The sequence below is a fragment of the Oratosquilla oratoria genome, chromosome 26, assembly GCF_046742065.1.
Source record: "Oratosquilla oratoria isolate Oo_2021 chromosome 26, ASM4674206v1, whole genome shotgun sequence".
Classification (NCBI taxonomy): Eukaryota; Metazoa; Arthropoda; class Malacostraca; order Stomatopoda; family Squillidae; genus Oratosquilla; species Oratosquilla oratoria.
The window spans coordinates 41798317-41814051 of NC_134802.1; the positions used below are offsets into that span (position 1 = coordinate 41798317).

At 39.1% G+C, this 15735-nt stretch overlaps 1 protein-coding gene across 3 annotated transcripts; it reads left to right on the plus strand.

Moving 5' to 3' along the window:
* Positions 1 to 1331: 1331 nt before the first annotated feature.
* LOC143039483 (uncharacterized) lies at positions 1332 to 14427 on the plus strand. 3 transcript variants are annotated; one of them, XM_076209589.1, is made up of 8 exons: positions 1332 to 1566; positions 1745 to 1853; positions 4020 to 4664; positions 4842 to 4966; positions 5635 to 5729; positions 6886 to 7062; positions 7231 to 7388; positions 9672 to 14427. In XM_076209589.1, exons 2-8 carry the CDS (start codon positions 1776 to 1778, stop codon positions 9822 to 9824), a joined length of 1431 nt encoding a protein of 476 aa, XP_076065704.1. In that variant the 5' UTR covers positions 1332 to 1566; positions 1745 to 1775; the 3' UTR covers positions 9825 to 14427. The 3 variants fall into 3 exon arrangements, with proteins under 3 accessions (XP_076065704.1, XP_076065705.1, XP_076065706.1); XM_076209590.1 differs by having other exon boundaries at positions 1342 to 1447; XM_076209591.1 differs by having other exon boundaries at positions 1342 to 1395.
* Positions 14428 to 15735: the final 1308 nt, after the last annotated feature.

The window sequence follows — 15735 nt, forward strand, 5'->3', positions numbered from 1 at the left end:
ATCCAGGAGTGAAATCATATCCCATTCCATGTAGTCAATAGTCCCAGTCTTGATACTTTTAGAAACAGGATTACCCATCGCTACCTCCTTCTCCTCGATCCAAATCCCAGTCCTAACTCTAATTCTGATCCCACTCTTAACCCTTATTCTAACCCCATTCCAAGTCCAAATCTTGTCCCGCAAACCATGCCGACAGTGAGCGGTCATTTTTGGGTTTCCGCAAAGAAAGAAAAGAAAGGGGTTAGTATGCGTCAAGATGGGCACTGTCCCACTACTTGAAATTAGAACCGTCGTGAATCACGCGGCGTGTTGCAAAAACCCTCGAAACTACACGTTGGGTAACGTCTTGGCACTTCACGAAGCTCAGTGTGTACAGGCCTAGCAACATATGATGGGAGTTAGCTCGATCAGTGAAAGATATATTGCTTAGACAAAAATATTTTGTTAATGAGATAGATAACACTTGAAGAAGTCTTTTAAAATGCTGTTTCTCTTAGTACTTTGTCAGCGCTATCACTTGCGATTCCATTCCTGGCTTATCATAAAAAACTTGATTCTGCTTGGACAGCACGGTCACTGGCCGTAAGCACGAGTCGACTTTTTAGGTGATCAACATCGAGATCGAGTACGACCTTCAGGCGATGACGATTCAACAAAAATAACCGTGACAAAATTGGGCATACTATTCGTAAATAGTTGAAAGATTGAGATAGTACAATCTTACCTGCTTGTTAAAGTTTTAGTTTATGGTGAGATTTATTTTTGGTACAACCTCTTTCTTCCTGCAATATATTCAGTGGAGATTTGCGATGATTTATTATCGGTAGATAACGAAATACAATGCATAATGCAATATTATTAGATAGGTCATATAAGAAAGGGTTGAATAAAAAAGAAAAAATACAGAGACAAATGAGGCGAAGACAAAAAGAGAGAGAGAGAGAGAAATGAGACGTCTTGCCTCATGCGTCGTATTATTAAATGAGAGTATATTGACACCTAAAAGGTTTATGGGGAGCATGGAACCCAATGTTGTGCTATGGAGAATTAATAATATTTTATTGCAGTTTATAGAAGAAAAAAAAATATATATATATTTTCTTCGTTTTGTGTTGGAAATGTAAACAAATTTGTTCGAACACTGCAACTCAGTTGCTCAGTACTATATATATTTCTTGTTTATCATAGCTCGTATAAGTTTACATAAAGTTTTTATGTAATTATTATTATAAAGATTATATTATTACTTTATATGCCAAAATATGTAATATTCTTGAGGAAAGTTAAATTTCATCGTTCTTACTTATATTGCAAATTATGGGGCAAGGAATCGGATGCATTGTTTTGAGACGCTCAAGCTTAGCGGGATTGGTGGATTACAAATTTTATACTAATGTATCATAGTTAAGACTTGTTAGAAAGTTTTAAGTGGTCATACCAAGCAGTCGTAGGTGATCTTGTGTATATATAATAGTGTTATATCCATAAGTTTATTCTTTGAAGTATTAAAGAAGTTTTTGTAATACTTTGAAACAAGTTCATCCACAAGGTCATTTTATAGAAAAGGCAAGTTTAATCTTATTAATAATTGAAGAGTGTAATGTTCAGTGTACAGAATCATGCAACGGTGGATATCTATTGATATTAATGCACAATGACATTAAAGTAGCAATGACGTCATACCAGCATGAACCATGTAAATAATTGGACTACAAAGTCCCTGTTATTTTTATTTTGTTTTCAGTTGTTTTTATCATCGGACTAATACCATCTACATGGCGCCATACAAAGATGTGGATTCCTTGGAGCACCACTGCTTTATGGTGCTGGCTGTCACGATTCACAAATTTGGGGTATTTGACTTTGTAGCCGTTTCTTGATGTGTGGACCCTAAAACCTTATCGTTAGCTTATTAACAATTGTGTCAGAGTAGTAAGAAAGTCAGTATGTGGGCTCAAAGGGCAGCTTATAGTTGCTTTATTGGAATAAATTTTGCTGTATTTTTCATCAAATTTATGGCTGCTCTGCCTGTAGCCACTTAATGTATAGTAAGATTATTATTAGTGATTCAGTCCATTGAACCTGGTCTCTCTTGTTGAAGACATGTAGTGTTTATTATTAGTGATTAACAAGGGATACTGTAGATCTTATATAGTCTTACCATTTCATATAATCATAATGTCATTCCATCTATTGTCTTATTCCTTCCTTGTAGGAGACCCATGGCTCAGAAATATCACGTCACACCTACTAAGTTGAACCATAAATAAATCTAAAGAAATTTTGTAGAATATTGTGTAGTTCAAAATATGTCTTAATATTTTTTTGTGGTAAATGCATCTAAATCGTACAATGTCAGTTTCCAAGCCAGTTTAGTATTGGTAATGTTGTAGCATTAGATGGTGATTTGAAAGTAAATGTAGATGGTGTATTTTGATTCTTTGTTATAATTTGTCTGTTTGTTTATTAACATTGGATTGATTATCATATATAATTATTTATTATTTTAGCATTAGATAGTGACTTCAAAGTAAATGTATATGGTGTAGTTTGATTCTTTATTTGTTATTTGTGTGTTTGTTTATTATTATTGAATTGATTATCATTTATTATTATATATCTCAATTTATTATTATTTACTATTACTTGTTTGTTTATTATTTAACTTTACCTATTTATTTATTTCATTTATTATTTATAGTATTATCATATTTATTTATTTGCTTATCTTTTTTTTTTGTTTTTCTCCATCCAACCTAGTTATGGACCAAAAAGTCTCCCATTGGCATGCTCCTCCTTTGTAATCCTTTGTATCTTGGAAGGAGTTTCTCTTTTCATTTTATGTCGGGTGGGTATGTAATTTAGTATGGAATAGTTTGGTCTTTGAAACAATGCTTAATGACAAGTGGTGATCATATGACAAGTGCCTGTTTCCAACTTCAATACCACCTATAGAACCATCTACCAGTGCAACCTCAAGGGACTGACTTGCCACATCTGGATTAGGCCCAAGATTCATTTCCATCTAACAAGAGGGGCAGTCAAATCAAAACATACACCTAACCTACACTCATCCCACATCCATCCAAAAATTCATTTGTTGTTCTTTGTGTCATAGCACCTCATGGATGAAGGGTCATCCCTGTATCCTGCGACACTGCTCAGTTGAGAGGCAGTGTAGTAAGACACAGCACTAGGACAGCCGGGTCTGACACTCAGAGCTTGTAAACCTTTCATTATATAGCACTCCCCCGCCCCCATTCACTTGAGAATGTATGAAGCAGACAAGAAGAAAATTCATTTAACTCATTTGATTTCCTTGCGACATTGCTTCTGACCCATAGTAGTGGACAAGATGCAGGGATGACCCGTCATCCAGGAGGTGCCAAGATAAGAGGGAGGGAAGAGAGTGGAGTGTGATAGGGATGGAATGGGTGGGAGTGGTTTTTATGCCTTTGTTTTTTGGCTACCTCCCTTATAAAGGGGGAAAAATCCTTTGGTATATGTATAATTTCCTTATCCATTTACAACCACTCTCCATGTTTTCGTATCTTTTGCACTCCCTCTTCTATGCTCAATTGACATTTTTCTTGCATCCAGTTCTTACTTTACCAGTCCCACAAGCATGGAATAAGCCCTGCCACAGATGCAAATTGCTCTAGATACAAACAAAACACAGAAGAGACCAAATACCTCATTTTACATTGCCCTACTTTAGCCCTACCCAGACAACAAATTAGTATCTCTTCCTGGAGTAACTTGTGGGCCAATCTCATGGATGTTGCTGGTTATCTGAGAGCTATGGGTCTTCTACATGAGAGGCCTAGGACAATGGATTGATTGATCATTATTTTGTATAGTTTTATATGTGCTTTTGTTCAGTAGTTGTAACTTTTTCAGTTCATTTGTTGTACTGGTGAGACCTGTGACATTCTTATTTTTCTGTTGTTTTTATTATACTTTTATGGGGTGTATACCACTTATTCTTGTAAATCTTAAAATTTTATTATTTTTTTTAGGTAAAACTGGAGGAATCAAATCCAGATCCTGAGAGACAGATAGCCACAACCAAAACTATCTCTTCAATGATCAGCATGCTGCCAAGTTTTATTGTGGAGAACATCATCATCAAAGTCATCGAAACAATACACCAGTCTGTGGGGCAAAAAAGAAGAGCTGTTGGTCTTATTACCTGCTTGGAGGTTCTCCTGCTCCCTCAAATACAAAGATTGGATCTCAGTGGCTTGTTTTATAACATGAGACTTCCTGGTTCTATTAACGAGGGCATTAGAAACATAACTCTAGAGAGAGTACAGTCGATGAAAAATCTTACTATACTGAACATGGTTAGCAAGTGCAGTGATGAGATTCTTACCAAAGTCAGTGAAAACTGCAAAGAATTATGTGATGTGAATGTGTCCATATCTGACAAGGTGACGGACCTTGGGATTGAAACTCTCGTCAACGGCTGTAAAAAACTTCAAAGACTAGGCATTTATAAGTGCTGGGAGATTACCCCAGAAGCAATTCAGTTTGTTCTTCTTCATGCAGCTTTTATCAAAGAACTGCTCTCTGACCAGTTGGGTGCAGTACTAAGTCGATTAAGACATTCCAAGAAAGCAGAAGGGAAGATGTTCAGATTGACTTACTTTGACCAAACTCAGGTATGTTCAGATAACTAAAATTGGGAGATGCTCGCTGTATTGATAAGTCAGTCTTTAATTGACCATACCTAGTATATTGTAAGTACTATATAATCTATCATAATCTCCTATTAGTTACCTTTATTAATTGTACCTTCAAAATTGTCTCTATCACTCTTTAAAAATAAATTTTTCCAGGCATTGTTTGAGCCCTGTTTAGAAGAAATTGAATGGATTGGGAAAATGTGCCCCAATATTGAATTTGCCAAATTGTATGTAGAAGATGAAAGACTATTGGCACTACCTCGCATTGGAGATCTCAAGTAAGATTATTTAAATTCAGATTAGATCCAGGAACCAAGAATTGATACCTGAAGATGTGGGTTAGGAAGATGATGATCAAAGTGTATCTGCTGCCCATCTCCAAAACCTGTCAACATGTTGACCACATCTGGAGGTGTTGATTTGAGGGGCTGACACTTAGTTTCTGGTCTAGGGTCAAGATTCTCTCTCTCTCTCTCTCTCTCTCTCTCTTTCAACTTCAGTTTTATTCCCTTCTCCTTTCCACACACGAATGTCTGACAACTGATAATTGCTCCCTTTCAACTACTAAAAGTTGGTGACATGGAAATGGTCCCACACTTACAAGACAACTAGTCTGTCCGTTGCCCCAGGTCTCATTTGAATGAGACCCATGACTTCCGGGTAACTGGCAATATCGACCAGATTAATCCTTAAGTCACTCAAGGAAGATATTTTGTATTGTTGTCTGGCCAGTGCTGTTACTTAAGCCTTATGAAGTTGAAATATTGGGGCAAGAGTGTAGAACTTGAACCTGCAATTAGGAGACTATGTACTTACACTCGCCACCAGTACCAATCCTTAGCTAGACAAAATCTTTTAAAGTATATATCTGTAATGAAAGAGCTTATATTTCATTAACTTTTGTTTTGAAATGTTTGTTCTATATGATATATGTGCTTTCTTCCAGGTCCCTTGAGGTTGAAATGTCAGCAGGACTCGGAAAAGGATTTTCAGCTGCCATCACTGGGCTGGCACACTCCCTAACAACACTTCAGTTAAACTGTAAATAAATTTTTATTTTATGTTCCTCTCCTGTCCCCCTCCAGCTTTATGTAATTACTCATTTAGTTAGCCACGAGAAAGAGACTGAATCGCTCCCTCTGCCTTCAATTCTTTTCTCCCCATGATCATCCTTAAATTCTATTGTTCTTATGCAAAATATAGTTTGTAATAGTCTTGTTCATAGGTCAGAGTAGTTAAATCTTTTCTTGAGTATTTTCATGAAACTTATTAGTGATAAGTATGTTATGCAGTGTTTTCATGTTCTGCCATACTTCCTAAAGCATTTGTGGTGTGTATCCCCATTGATACTATGTAGTAATCTAATAAGAAACTATGATAAAAGGGAAAGAGGTGAAGGGTGGGGGTATGTGCATGCCTTGGCTGGCTACCTCCCTTATAATGGGGAAGAATCTTTGGTATATAGATAGGGAGATCCCCATTGAAGATCCCAACATTGTACAGCAAGTATTATTTACTAGATGGATATTCAGTACATGTATTAACCCCTTCGTTACCGACCCGTCAACCTTACGTAAACAAACGTTTCAAACCGTCCCATGAATGGCTGGAGCCTTATGTTTGTAAACACAGACACTTGCCACCACGTGGGTAGAAATAACACAGAAACCGAGGCCTTGAGAGCCCTCAATACACACAGCTTATAACTGTGACACGTGCGTGTCACGGGGAGCACGCTCGGTTCCTGGCGGGTGCACTGAGCCGTGACACGCGGGTGTCACAAAATACACATCCGGTACTCAAGGGGTTAATGATGAAATGGGTGAGAGTGGAATTATGCCTTTTGACTTTGGCTACCTCCCATGTATGGGGGAAAAAACTTAGTATATGTATATTTAGATACATATGCCAAGGGCCTTTTACCCCTTACAACAGGGGAGGGGTGATGAATGGGAGTGGAGTATGTGGGGATGAAATGGAATGGGAGTGGATTTATGTCTTTGACTTTGGCTACCTTCCTTGTAAAGGGGAAAAAAGCCCTTGGTATATGTATGTAAATAGTATATATTGTGTGTGAGTGCTTTGAATTAACCCCCCCCCTTATAAAAAGAAAAAGCCTTTGCTATGTATGTATGCACTTTTTTTTTCATAATTTTACAGGAAAAAGTTAATGTATACTGAGTTTTACGTATTCCAGGTGAATGCGTCAACTACTGCCATATCATGCTTGTGGGAGAGCAGTGTCGTAATCTTTCTACTTTACGCATCACCACTGGCACTATTGAAGATGACCAGGCGCTCAGAAACAATGGCCAATACTTTCAATCCCTTGTAGACTTGCATTTACAAGTATGGAAAGAGGCTGCTGTCAGTAGTAAGTAAACAGTATTTCATAACCTGAGCACATTTCCACACACCTGTTTGTCTGTTTGTAAGTTAACAGAAAGGGAAGTAACACACACACAAAATGAAAAGGTTAAGTGTGATGAGCCAGTGACAATACCCAATGGATTAATACATGAAAATATGATTGACTTTACAGGGGAGTGCATTGAGTACTTCATGATGTGGTGCAAACATCTTGAGGCTGTGTGCATTAAGGCAGAAATGGAATTCATGACGGATGATTATCTTCGATCTGTATTAGCCACTAACCCGCTGACCTGCTCCAGACGCATTGACTTGGCTTCGGATGAGCATGTAAGGATTTTGGATATTCAGTGAATAATAATAGGTTATGGTTATGTGATGTACTGTAATGGAGATAGGGGTTCAAGAGCTCTTTTATTATATTTTGTACCCGTAATTTTCATATTTTTCAGTAGGTAATATTTAGGTTTTAGTGACCTGTTGATGAAAGAGTATCGGGATGGTTTGGACACATGGAAAGAATGAGTGAAGAAAGATTAGTAAAAGAAGTGTGGAAGGCAGAGGTAGAGGGACTGAATATAAGGGATCAAGTAAGGATGAGATGGAAGGATGCAGTAGAAAGTGTATTAGGAAAGAGGGGAATGTCTGTTGAGGAAGGAAGAGAGAAGACCGAAGATAAGGGTAGGGGGAGAATGGTTGTGTATGGATGATGCTGTGATTCATGGAAGGGAGTGAGTTGGGGATGGGGTGGGAGGGAATATGTGTGAATGATATTTTGACACAGCCCAAAGTGATTTCTCCCCATCTTCTCTTTTTGTATGAGGAGACAGATAGGGGGGTTCGCTGATTGAATGAAGCAGCTTTTCTGTGGATGTGCTTTGTCTTGCTGCATTGCTCGTGACTGAGAGCAGTGGGTGAGATGCAGGGATGTTCCATCATCCAGGAGCCAAGAAAAGAGGGAGGGAGGGATGGTGAATGGAAGTGGAGTATGTGAGGATGAAATGGGTGTGAGTGGATTTATGTCTTTGACTTTGGCTACCTCCCTTCTAAGGGAAAAAATGTCCTTGGTACATTTATGTGTATGTCCCATTATTCTTCTTCCTGAAGAAGTATGGATTAGTTAGCATTAAATGAAAAAAATGAAAAGGGGTGAGTAGGATTTAAGGATCATGGTGGGTAGGGTGTCAGAAGCAAGGGAGGGAATGGGTGGCATTGCTGATGAGTGATGGGTTAGGTAAGTGCATAGTGGGATGGAGAGAAGTGTCTTCAAGGATAATATGGGTAAAGGTGAAATCAAGATGGGAGATTTGGGTTTTTATGAGTGAATATGAATCTGTTAGCAAGAAAAGTGAAGAAGAAAGTGTTTTGGATTTAAGTGTTGAAGTATGGAAGACAAATGAGTGGAAGGGTGGTGAGCTGAACACAGAGAACTGTTCTCTTTATTTAGCTCGCAGCCCTTCCACTTATTTAAGTGAGCGTAGAAAATCATGGGAGAAAGTAAATATAGTGGTAGTGGGGGAACTTATTTCTAGAGTAGGAGATGAGGAGGTAGATGGAGAAGTGGTGATGGGGGAACTTAAGTGTTAGAGTAGATAGCAGGTAGATGGAGAAGTAGAGAACCATTGAGTGGCTGGAACGAACTATGGCAGAGATTTTAGAAATGTGTATTAAAAGAGAAATAATGATAATGAGCACAGTGTTTAAGAAGATAGACAAGCATAAGTATACATGGGCCAAAGTAGTGGGAGCATGATAGAGAGGGTGTTAATGGACTATGCAGTGGTGCCCAGAAGGAGGATTGGAAGAGTGTGAGATGTAAATGTATTCAGGGAAGAGGGCATTGGATTGTTAGATCATTATCTGGAGGAAGAGAAATAACGAGTAGAGGTTAAGTGGAAGTGGAGGTAGAGAAGGTCTGAAGGTGAACAAATTGAATGAGAAGGAAAAAGAGAAAGACAACCAGGCAAAGCTGAGATGTAACGAAAGATAAAAGGGGGGGAAGGATTGCCATGTAAATGAAGTGGTCAGGGGTAAACCAGCTTTGGCTGTCCGGCCTTGCTATGAAGTTGCTGTGTCTTGCTGCATTGCTTCTGACCCAAACAGTAGGCAGGGGAATGGGATGGCTTTTCATCCACACAAAAGGGACAACAAATGAGTGAAGAGTGGATGCTTGCATTGGCTGGCCATCTCCTCAGTAGGATGAAGGGTCCTTTTAGCAGAGCTGGGTGCATTCTAGGCAAGTCCTTCAGTGTCCTGACTATATATGTGTCAGTCAGGACACCGAGGGATGCACCTAGGAATGCAGTGAGGAACATGCCCAGCTCTGCCTTTTAGTATATGTTTATATGTACATACATACATACATACATACATATACCAAGGCTTTTTCCCCCTTCCAAGGGAGGTAGCCAAAAAGGGAAAGGCATAAAAACACTCCCACCCATTTCATCCCCAAATACACTCCACACCCCTCCCACCCTTCCTCTCATCTGAGCACCTCCTGGATGACGGGTCATCCCTGCACCCCGCCCACCGCCCTGGGTCAGCTAATATGTTTATATGTACAGTATGTTTATGACTGTTGCTTAAACAATTATTTTTACTTCTTACTAGGTCCCGCTCACAGCTGTCAGTGTGTACTATCTGCTGGATACGTGCCCTGCCCTCCAGGCACTCACCGTTTCTTCATGGAATGTCACTGAAGATGAATTCTTCCAACTGAGGAACTACACAAGATCTCACAACCTACAGGTTACCGTACATTGAAAAGCCATGGCTACAAAGTTGATAAAAGAATATTTATTTAATTTGTAGACTCCATGACTAGTGACTACAGAAGCGTAAAATAAATTTATGGATACATTCTGTTGTTGATATTTTTAAATTCTGTAGGAGAATATTGTACTTAGAAATATAAGTAAGAAAATTATAAAATTATTTTTTCAAAGAGATGTGGTGTTAGCAGTTTCTCCAAGATATTTTGTTTTTACCATATTTCAGTTGAAGTAGGCATCTATTACCAGAAACCTGTCATGGAAAATGAATGGGAAATCTCTTGTATATAGTTGTAAGTCATGTAATGATGTGACTTTCCTGTTGATATCTTGTTATTGGATGCATTGAGTACTAATTTTTGGTATTTTTAAATGCTACTTTGCTCTTGATTAATAAGTATTATATATATATATATATATATATATATATATATATATATATATATATATATATGTAAGATGTATATTTTAACATACCATTCAGAAATTCAAAGATTCATATTGGTGGCTTACCAAAAATAATTGACAGTCTTTGTACCCATGGTATTACTTTTTTTATTCAATTGGTAACCAGGGTCTGTTGAAGCAAAAATACAAGACACACTGGTTTTTGTGTTAGGAAATGTAGATTTGAATAGGAGGCATTTCCAGTAGTTTAGATTTTTGTGATTATCGTTAGCGTATTTGTTGGAGAAAAAAAGTTGTGCTTATTAGTACGTGACCAAAGCGAGAACGAAGCACAAACCCAAACATTTAGGCACTACCGGCAGTTCAGATTTTGTGATTCCCTAGAGTGTCTTCATGTTAGAACAAAGTAATGTTCGTCGTATTGGTCGTTTTTGTGACCACTGCAAAAATGATGCAGAAATCAGAATATTTGTTTCATATTGTATAGTAAGGCTCAGGTGAGAGATTGCTTCAAGAACCTTTTTTGCTCTTGTCGTTGCTACTGGTTTTCTGAGCATCTCATGATATGAGACGTTTGACACCCACTGTGTTCAGTATTGACCCGTGACTGTGGACAAAAGAATATTCATGACATGTATCTTTCATTGAACAATTGACCAAAACATTTTCAGGTCTGGATTTTCTCTCTCTCTCCACAGAGTATGGTTTCTCATACTTTTTTTTTCTCGACACTTTCGTGCATTTGAAGACTCCTCATTCATGAGACATGTGTACATAGCCAGTGTGTATGGAAAAAAGTAAAACAATAGTTTTATAGGTGTAAGTTATACTTTTTATAACTAAGAAAATATCTTTTCTTTTTCATAATGAAAATACTACAGTACTTCTTGTATTATGAAAAATCAGTCAAGGTTAAAACCTTTGCAAAAAGGTTATTTTTCGTGGTATGCCATGTACATACAGATACCAACGGCTTTATCCCCCTAACAAGGAAGGTAACCAAAGTCAAAGGCATAAATACACTCCCACCCATTTCATCCCCACATAATCCACTCCCATTCACCACCCCTCCCTCCTTCTTTTCTTGCTCCTCCTGGATGATGGGTCATCCCTGCATCTCACCCATTGCATTGGGTCAGAAGCAATGTAGCAAGACAAAGTACATCCACAGCAAAGCCACTTCATTTAATTGGTGATTCCCCCTCTATGTCCCCTCATGCAGAAAAAGAGTAGATGGGGAGAAATCCCTTTAGGCTGCATCAAAATATCATTCACACATACTCCCTCCCCCTCATCCTCCACCCACTCCCTTCCATCTATCACAGTATCATCCATACACAACCATTCTCCATCCACCCCAATCTTCTATCTTCTCCCTTCCTTCCTCAACAGACATTCCCCTCTTACCTAATGCCCCGTTTACCCCATCCATCCATCTCATCCTTAGTCACCCCCTCATATTCACTCCTTCCACCTTTGCCTTCCACACCTCATTTACTAATATTTCTTCACTCATTCTTTCCATGTGTCCAAACCATCCCAATACTCTTTCATCGGCCCATCTCCCAACTCCCTTTCCACCCCAACTCTCCTCCTCACCTCCACATTTCTCACTCTATCTAGCCTAGTAACTCCTACCATACTTCTCAAGCATTTCATTTCATTTAAACTCTTCCTCTCTTCCATGTTTCTGCTCCATACAGTTCTGTCGGCACAATCATTCCTTCGTACAATCTCCTCTTAGCATCCATTCCCAAATGGCTATTTCTCATTGCACTTTTTCCCCCCAAGACATTTACTTGCTTCCCTCAATCTACATTCTGCCTTCACTACTCTTCCCTTTTCTGCCACATACCCAAGTATCTAAACCTATCCACTTCCTCCAGTTTCTCTCCCTTAATACTCACTTCCAATTTGCTGTCATCCTCTCCCCTTGTACATCTCATCACCTTACTTTTACCCACATTTATCTTCAACTTCCTTCTATCACAACCTTCCCAAAATCCATCACTAACTTCCTCAATCCCTCCTCTGATCCTGCTATAAGCGCAGTGTCGTCAGCAAACAACAACTGGTTTAACTCCCATTTTTCTCCATTTTTTTAACTGTCTGCAATCCCCAGCCCATTTGCTCTCCTCTTTGCCTCCTTTATCTTATGCTTTACTTCTTTTTCTTTGTACCTTTTGTATGGTTCTCTCATCCTATTTTGTAACCAATCTGTGAATGCTCATTTCTCCTCTTCTAAAACCATCATCTCACCACTCACTACCCTTCTTTCTATGTCCTCCCATCCTCCTTGTTCCACACACAATCTTTGCACACCTTGTGACTCCCTCCTTGAAACATCCCCATTCTTCCTCCGCTCCTAGTTCTACTCTATCCTTCACTCCCTCTCACTCTTCTCTCAGCTTCCTCCTATACTCCTCCTCCTTTTTCTCATTTAAGCAATTTACTCTAAGCACCTCCCTACCTTCTCTCCTTTTCCTCTTTCTCCATCTATTCTCCACTCTCAACTTACCTTCCACCAAAAACTTATCAGATATTCCCCAAATCTCACACCTTAGAATGTATACACCCAAACCTCATACTACTCTTATACTGGCTACCAGTTCATAGTCCATTAAAGCCCTATCTACCACTCTTCCATCCACCACCCTCTCCCATGTGTACTTATCCTTTACTCTCTTCCTAAACACTGTATTTGCTATCATCAATTCTCTAGACACATCACCTTCATCTCTCCACTACAATTTTTTATTTCCTGGAACTCCACATTTCCCAACCACTCCTATTGGTTCATCTACCCTAGCATTGAGATCTCCCAATACCACTACATTGACATTTCTCCCTAAACCCTCTATACACTCGTTTAAAACTATCTAAAAAGCCTCCATTTCCTCTACACACTTCTCACTACCAGGCCCATATGAAAAACCCACATCTCCCATCCCAGTTTCACCATCATCCACATTAACCTTAAAGAAACCTCTTTTCACTACACCACACATTTACCTATCTCTTCATGTACTAGTATAGCCACCCTTTCTCTCCCTTATCCTCTCTTTACTCCTGACACCCTTCCAACTACACTCCCAAACTCAAACTCCTTAGTTTCACTCAATGCCATCACATTCATCTTTCTTCTCACAAACATACTACCTATCTCTTCCATTTTCCTCTCATCTGTACCACATTCATGCACATTAAAATACCCAAACCTTGGGGGTTTTGGTTGGAAAACTCCTTCCAGGCCCTCTTATGCCTTTGCTTTTTTTAGGAATGTCCCCTTTGGAGCTACAGAGAGTAGGATGGCTATTCCTATCCCTGTCCCTTTTTTGTCACCTTTTACAATTCAAATCGGAACACTCAATGGCAGTATTCTTTCTTCCCTACCCCAGGGTTCGGTGAAAAAGGAAATAAATATTCAGAGAAGTGGTACAGCAAAGTATTAAGAGTGTGGGGACAGCATAAAGGAGGGACAGTCGCAGTATAATAAAGTAGCATCATTTCTCTTTGAATAGAGATTAACTCCATCACAGACAAAATGATGTGTGGCTCTGGTCCATAGGGGCACCCCATATAGACCCTAAAGTATCAGCTGCATGCTACTGAGCAGGTTTTAACCCTACAATAACATGCAGCCAATACCCCAGACGTGGTATTGGCTGCATGTACTTTTTATTTTCTACATAATATATTTTGGTTCACAGGGAAGGTTTCAGATACCAACCATGATGATGCTGAAAACTAAAAAAATTTAGTTAGTTGGTTAAGACATTTTGTCTTAATCAGATGTGAAAAAGTATTCTAGTATATGAATTATTGACATCAGGGAGTGAATATTGGAAATGCTCTTATACTGATGCTCAATGAATTGAAGAGAAAATGTTCTTTGTCATTGACAATGTTATATCTCTTAGTTTATCTTGTATACTTCCCCAATCAGTCTTTCAATTTTCTGTGAATATTTACCAAAGATTTTTATATTCACTTCAATTGAATGTAGTGGTGTAGGTAATGTCAACAGAAATCCTTAAGTGCAAATGTTGTTATGCAGTGCTAATCAGTAGCATTTTAACTTGTGTTCTCTGTTTGATAAAAGAATGTATAATTCACATTTCTGAACTATTTTCTAGTTTCATGATGGTACTAATTTGATTTGTTTTGCCAATAAACTTAAGAACTGACACTTTTTTTTTCTTTTATACTGAAAGTATTTCTTGTTGTTGTTGTTGTCGTTCCCTAGACTGTCTGTCCGAGCAGTCCCGTCTCCCCAAGGAAGGCCACAGCCGAAACTGGGTTTTCCCACAAATCCTTTATAGAGTGTATGTTGTGTTGTTTGTGTGCATGATTGTGTATAATGCAGTCTTCCATTATGTGTTGTATGGTATGGGGTGAAGTGTTACATCCTGGGCAGCTGTTCACAACACGGTCGTCCAGCCTCTTCTGGTAGCTTAGAAGTGCTGGGTGGTGACCGCATCGCAGTCTGGCCAAGTGGACTCTGTCCTTTCGTGGGAGAGAGGATTCAGAAGGGTGGATATCAGGGGGTCTGGCATGCAGCAGTGTGTTGTCTTTCAGTGTGTTAATGGAGCGGTGAGTGATATGATTATGAATATGTTTCCGGAGGCTGGTATTTGGTGGTTGTGGAGGAAGAGAAGAGTATTTCTTGTAAACTTGTATGCTACATATCCTGAAGTTTCAAAACTAATGGAGTATATCCATATAAACTGAAAAGTTCAGTTGTGTGTTCAAGCAAACACTGACTCATTTTGTTTCTTTTCAGTCTTCAGGTCATCCATAGGGAGGTTCTGGACACTACTTGACTCCCTCCTTATCATTTAAAATCCCTGTCACTAAGTTTAAATTTAGTAAGCACACTTGTACACTGCCTCCCTTCTCCCACCGGAAATCTCTCCCTATCAGGTAAGAACTATAGTGGCGAGATGTTTAGAAGGGGAGTTGATCTATATACCAAGAGCTTTTTCAGGTCACATGAAGAATTGTCACCCCCATGAGTTCCTGCCTGAAGAATTGTCACCCCAGTATGCTGAATATCAGCAATGGAATAAAGATTAGGTTAGGTTGAATGAGGGTATGTTTATTGTCATCAACTTATACAACCGAAGAACCAGAAACCCAGGATGGCCCAGATGAAGAATTGTCACCCTAGGATAGCCCACATGAAGAATTGTCACTGAAAGTCTGGGGTGACGATTCTTCATGTGATCTTTTTCTCCCATATCAGGAAGGTAGCCAAGTCAAAAGGCACACAAACCCACCCATTTTACTTTCATTCCACTCCCATCAACCATTCTTTCCTCCCTCTCATCTTAGCTCCTCTTGGATGAAGGGTCATCCCTGTCTCCTGACCACTGCCTGGGACAGAAGCAGTGCAAGAAACATACCCAAATTGCACAAAGAGAGTATGTAGGATGAGGAAGAACAGAGGGAACAGAAGGAGAGAGAGCAAATGGTGGGATGAAGAGATAAAATTG

Excerpts from the sequence above, each read along its gene's own strand:
- LOC143039483 (XM_076209589.1), top strand. The coding sequence starts at position 1,776 with ATGGCGCCATACAAAGATGTGGATTCCTTGGAGCACCACTGCTTTATG. Across the intron at positions 1,854-4,019 it reads TCACGATTCACAAATTTGGG|GTAAAACTGGAGGAATCAAA; the intron begins GTATTTGACTTT and ends TATTTTTTTTAG. Across the intron at positions 5,730-6,885 it reads AACAACACTTCAGTTAAACT|GTGAATGCGTCAACTACTGC; the intron begins GTAAATAAATTT and ends TACGTATTCCAG.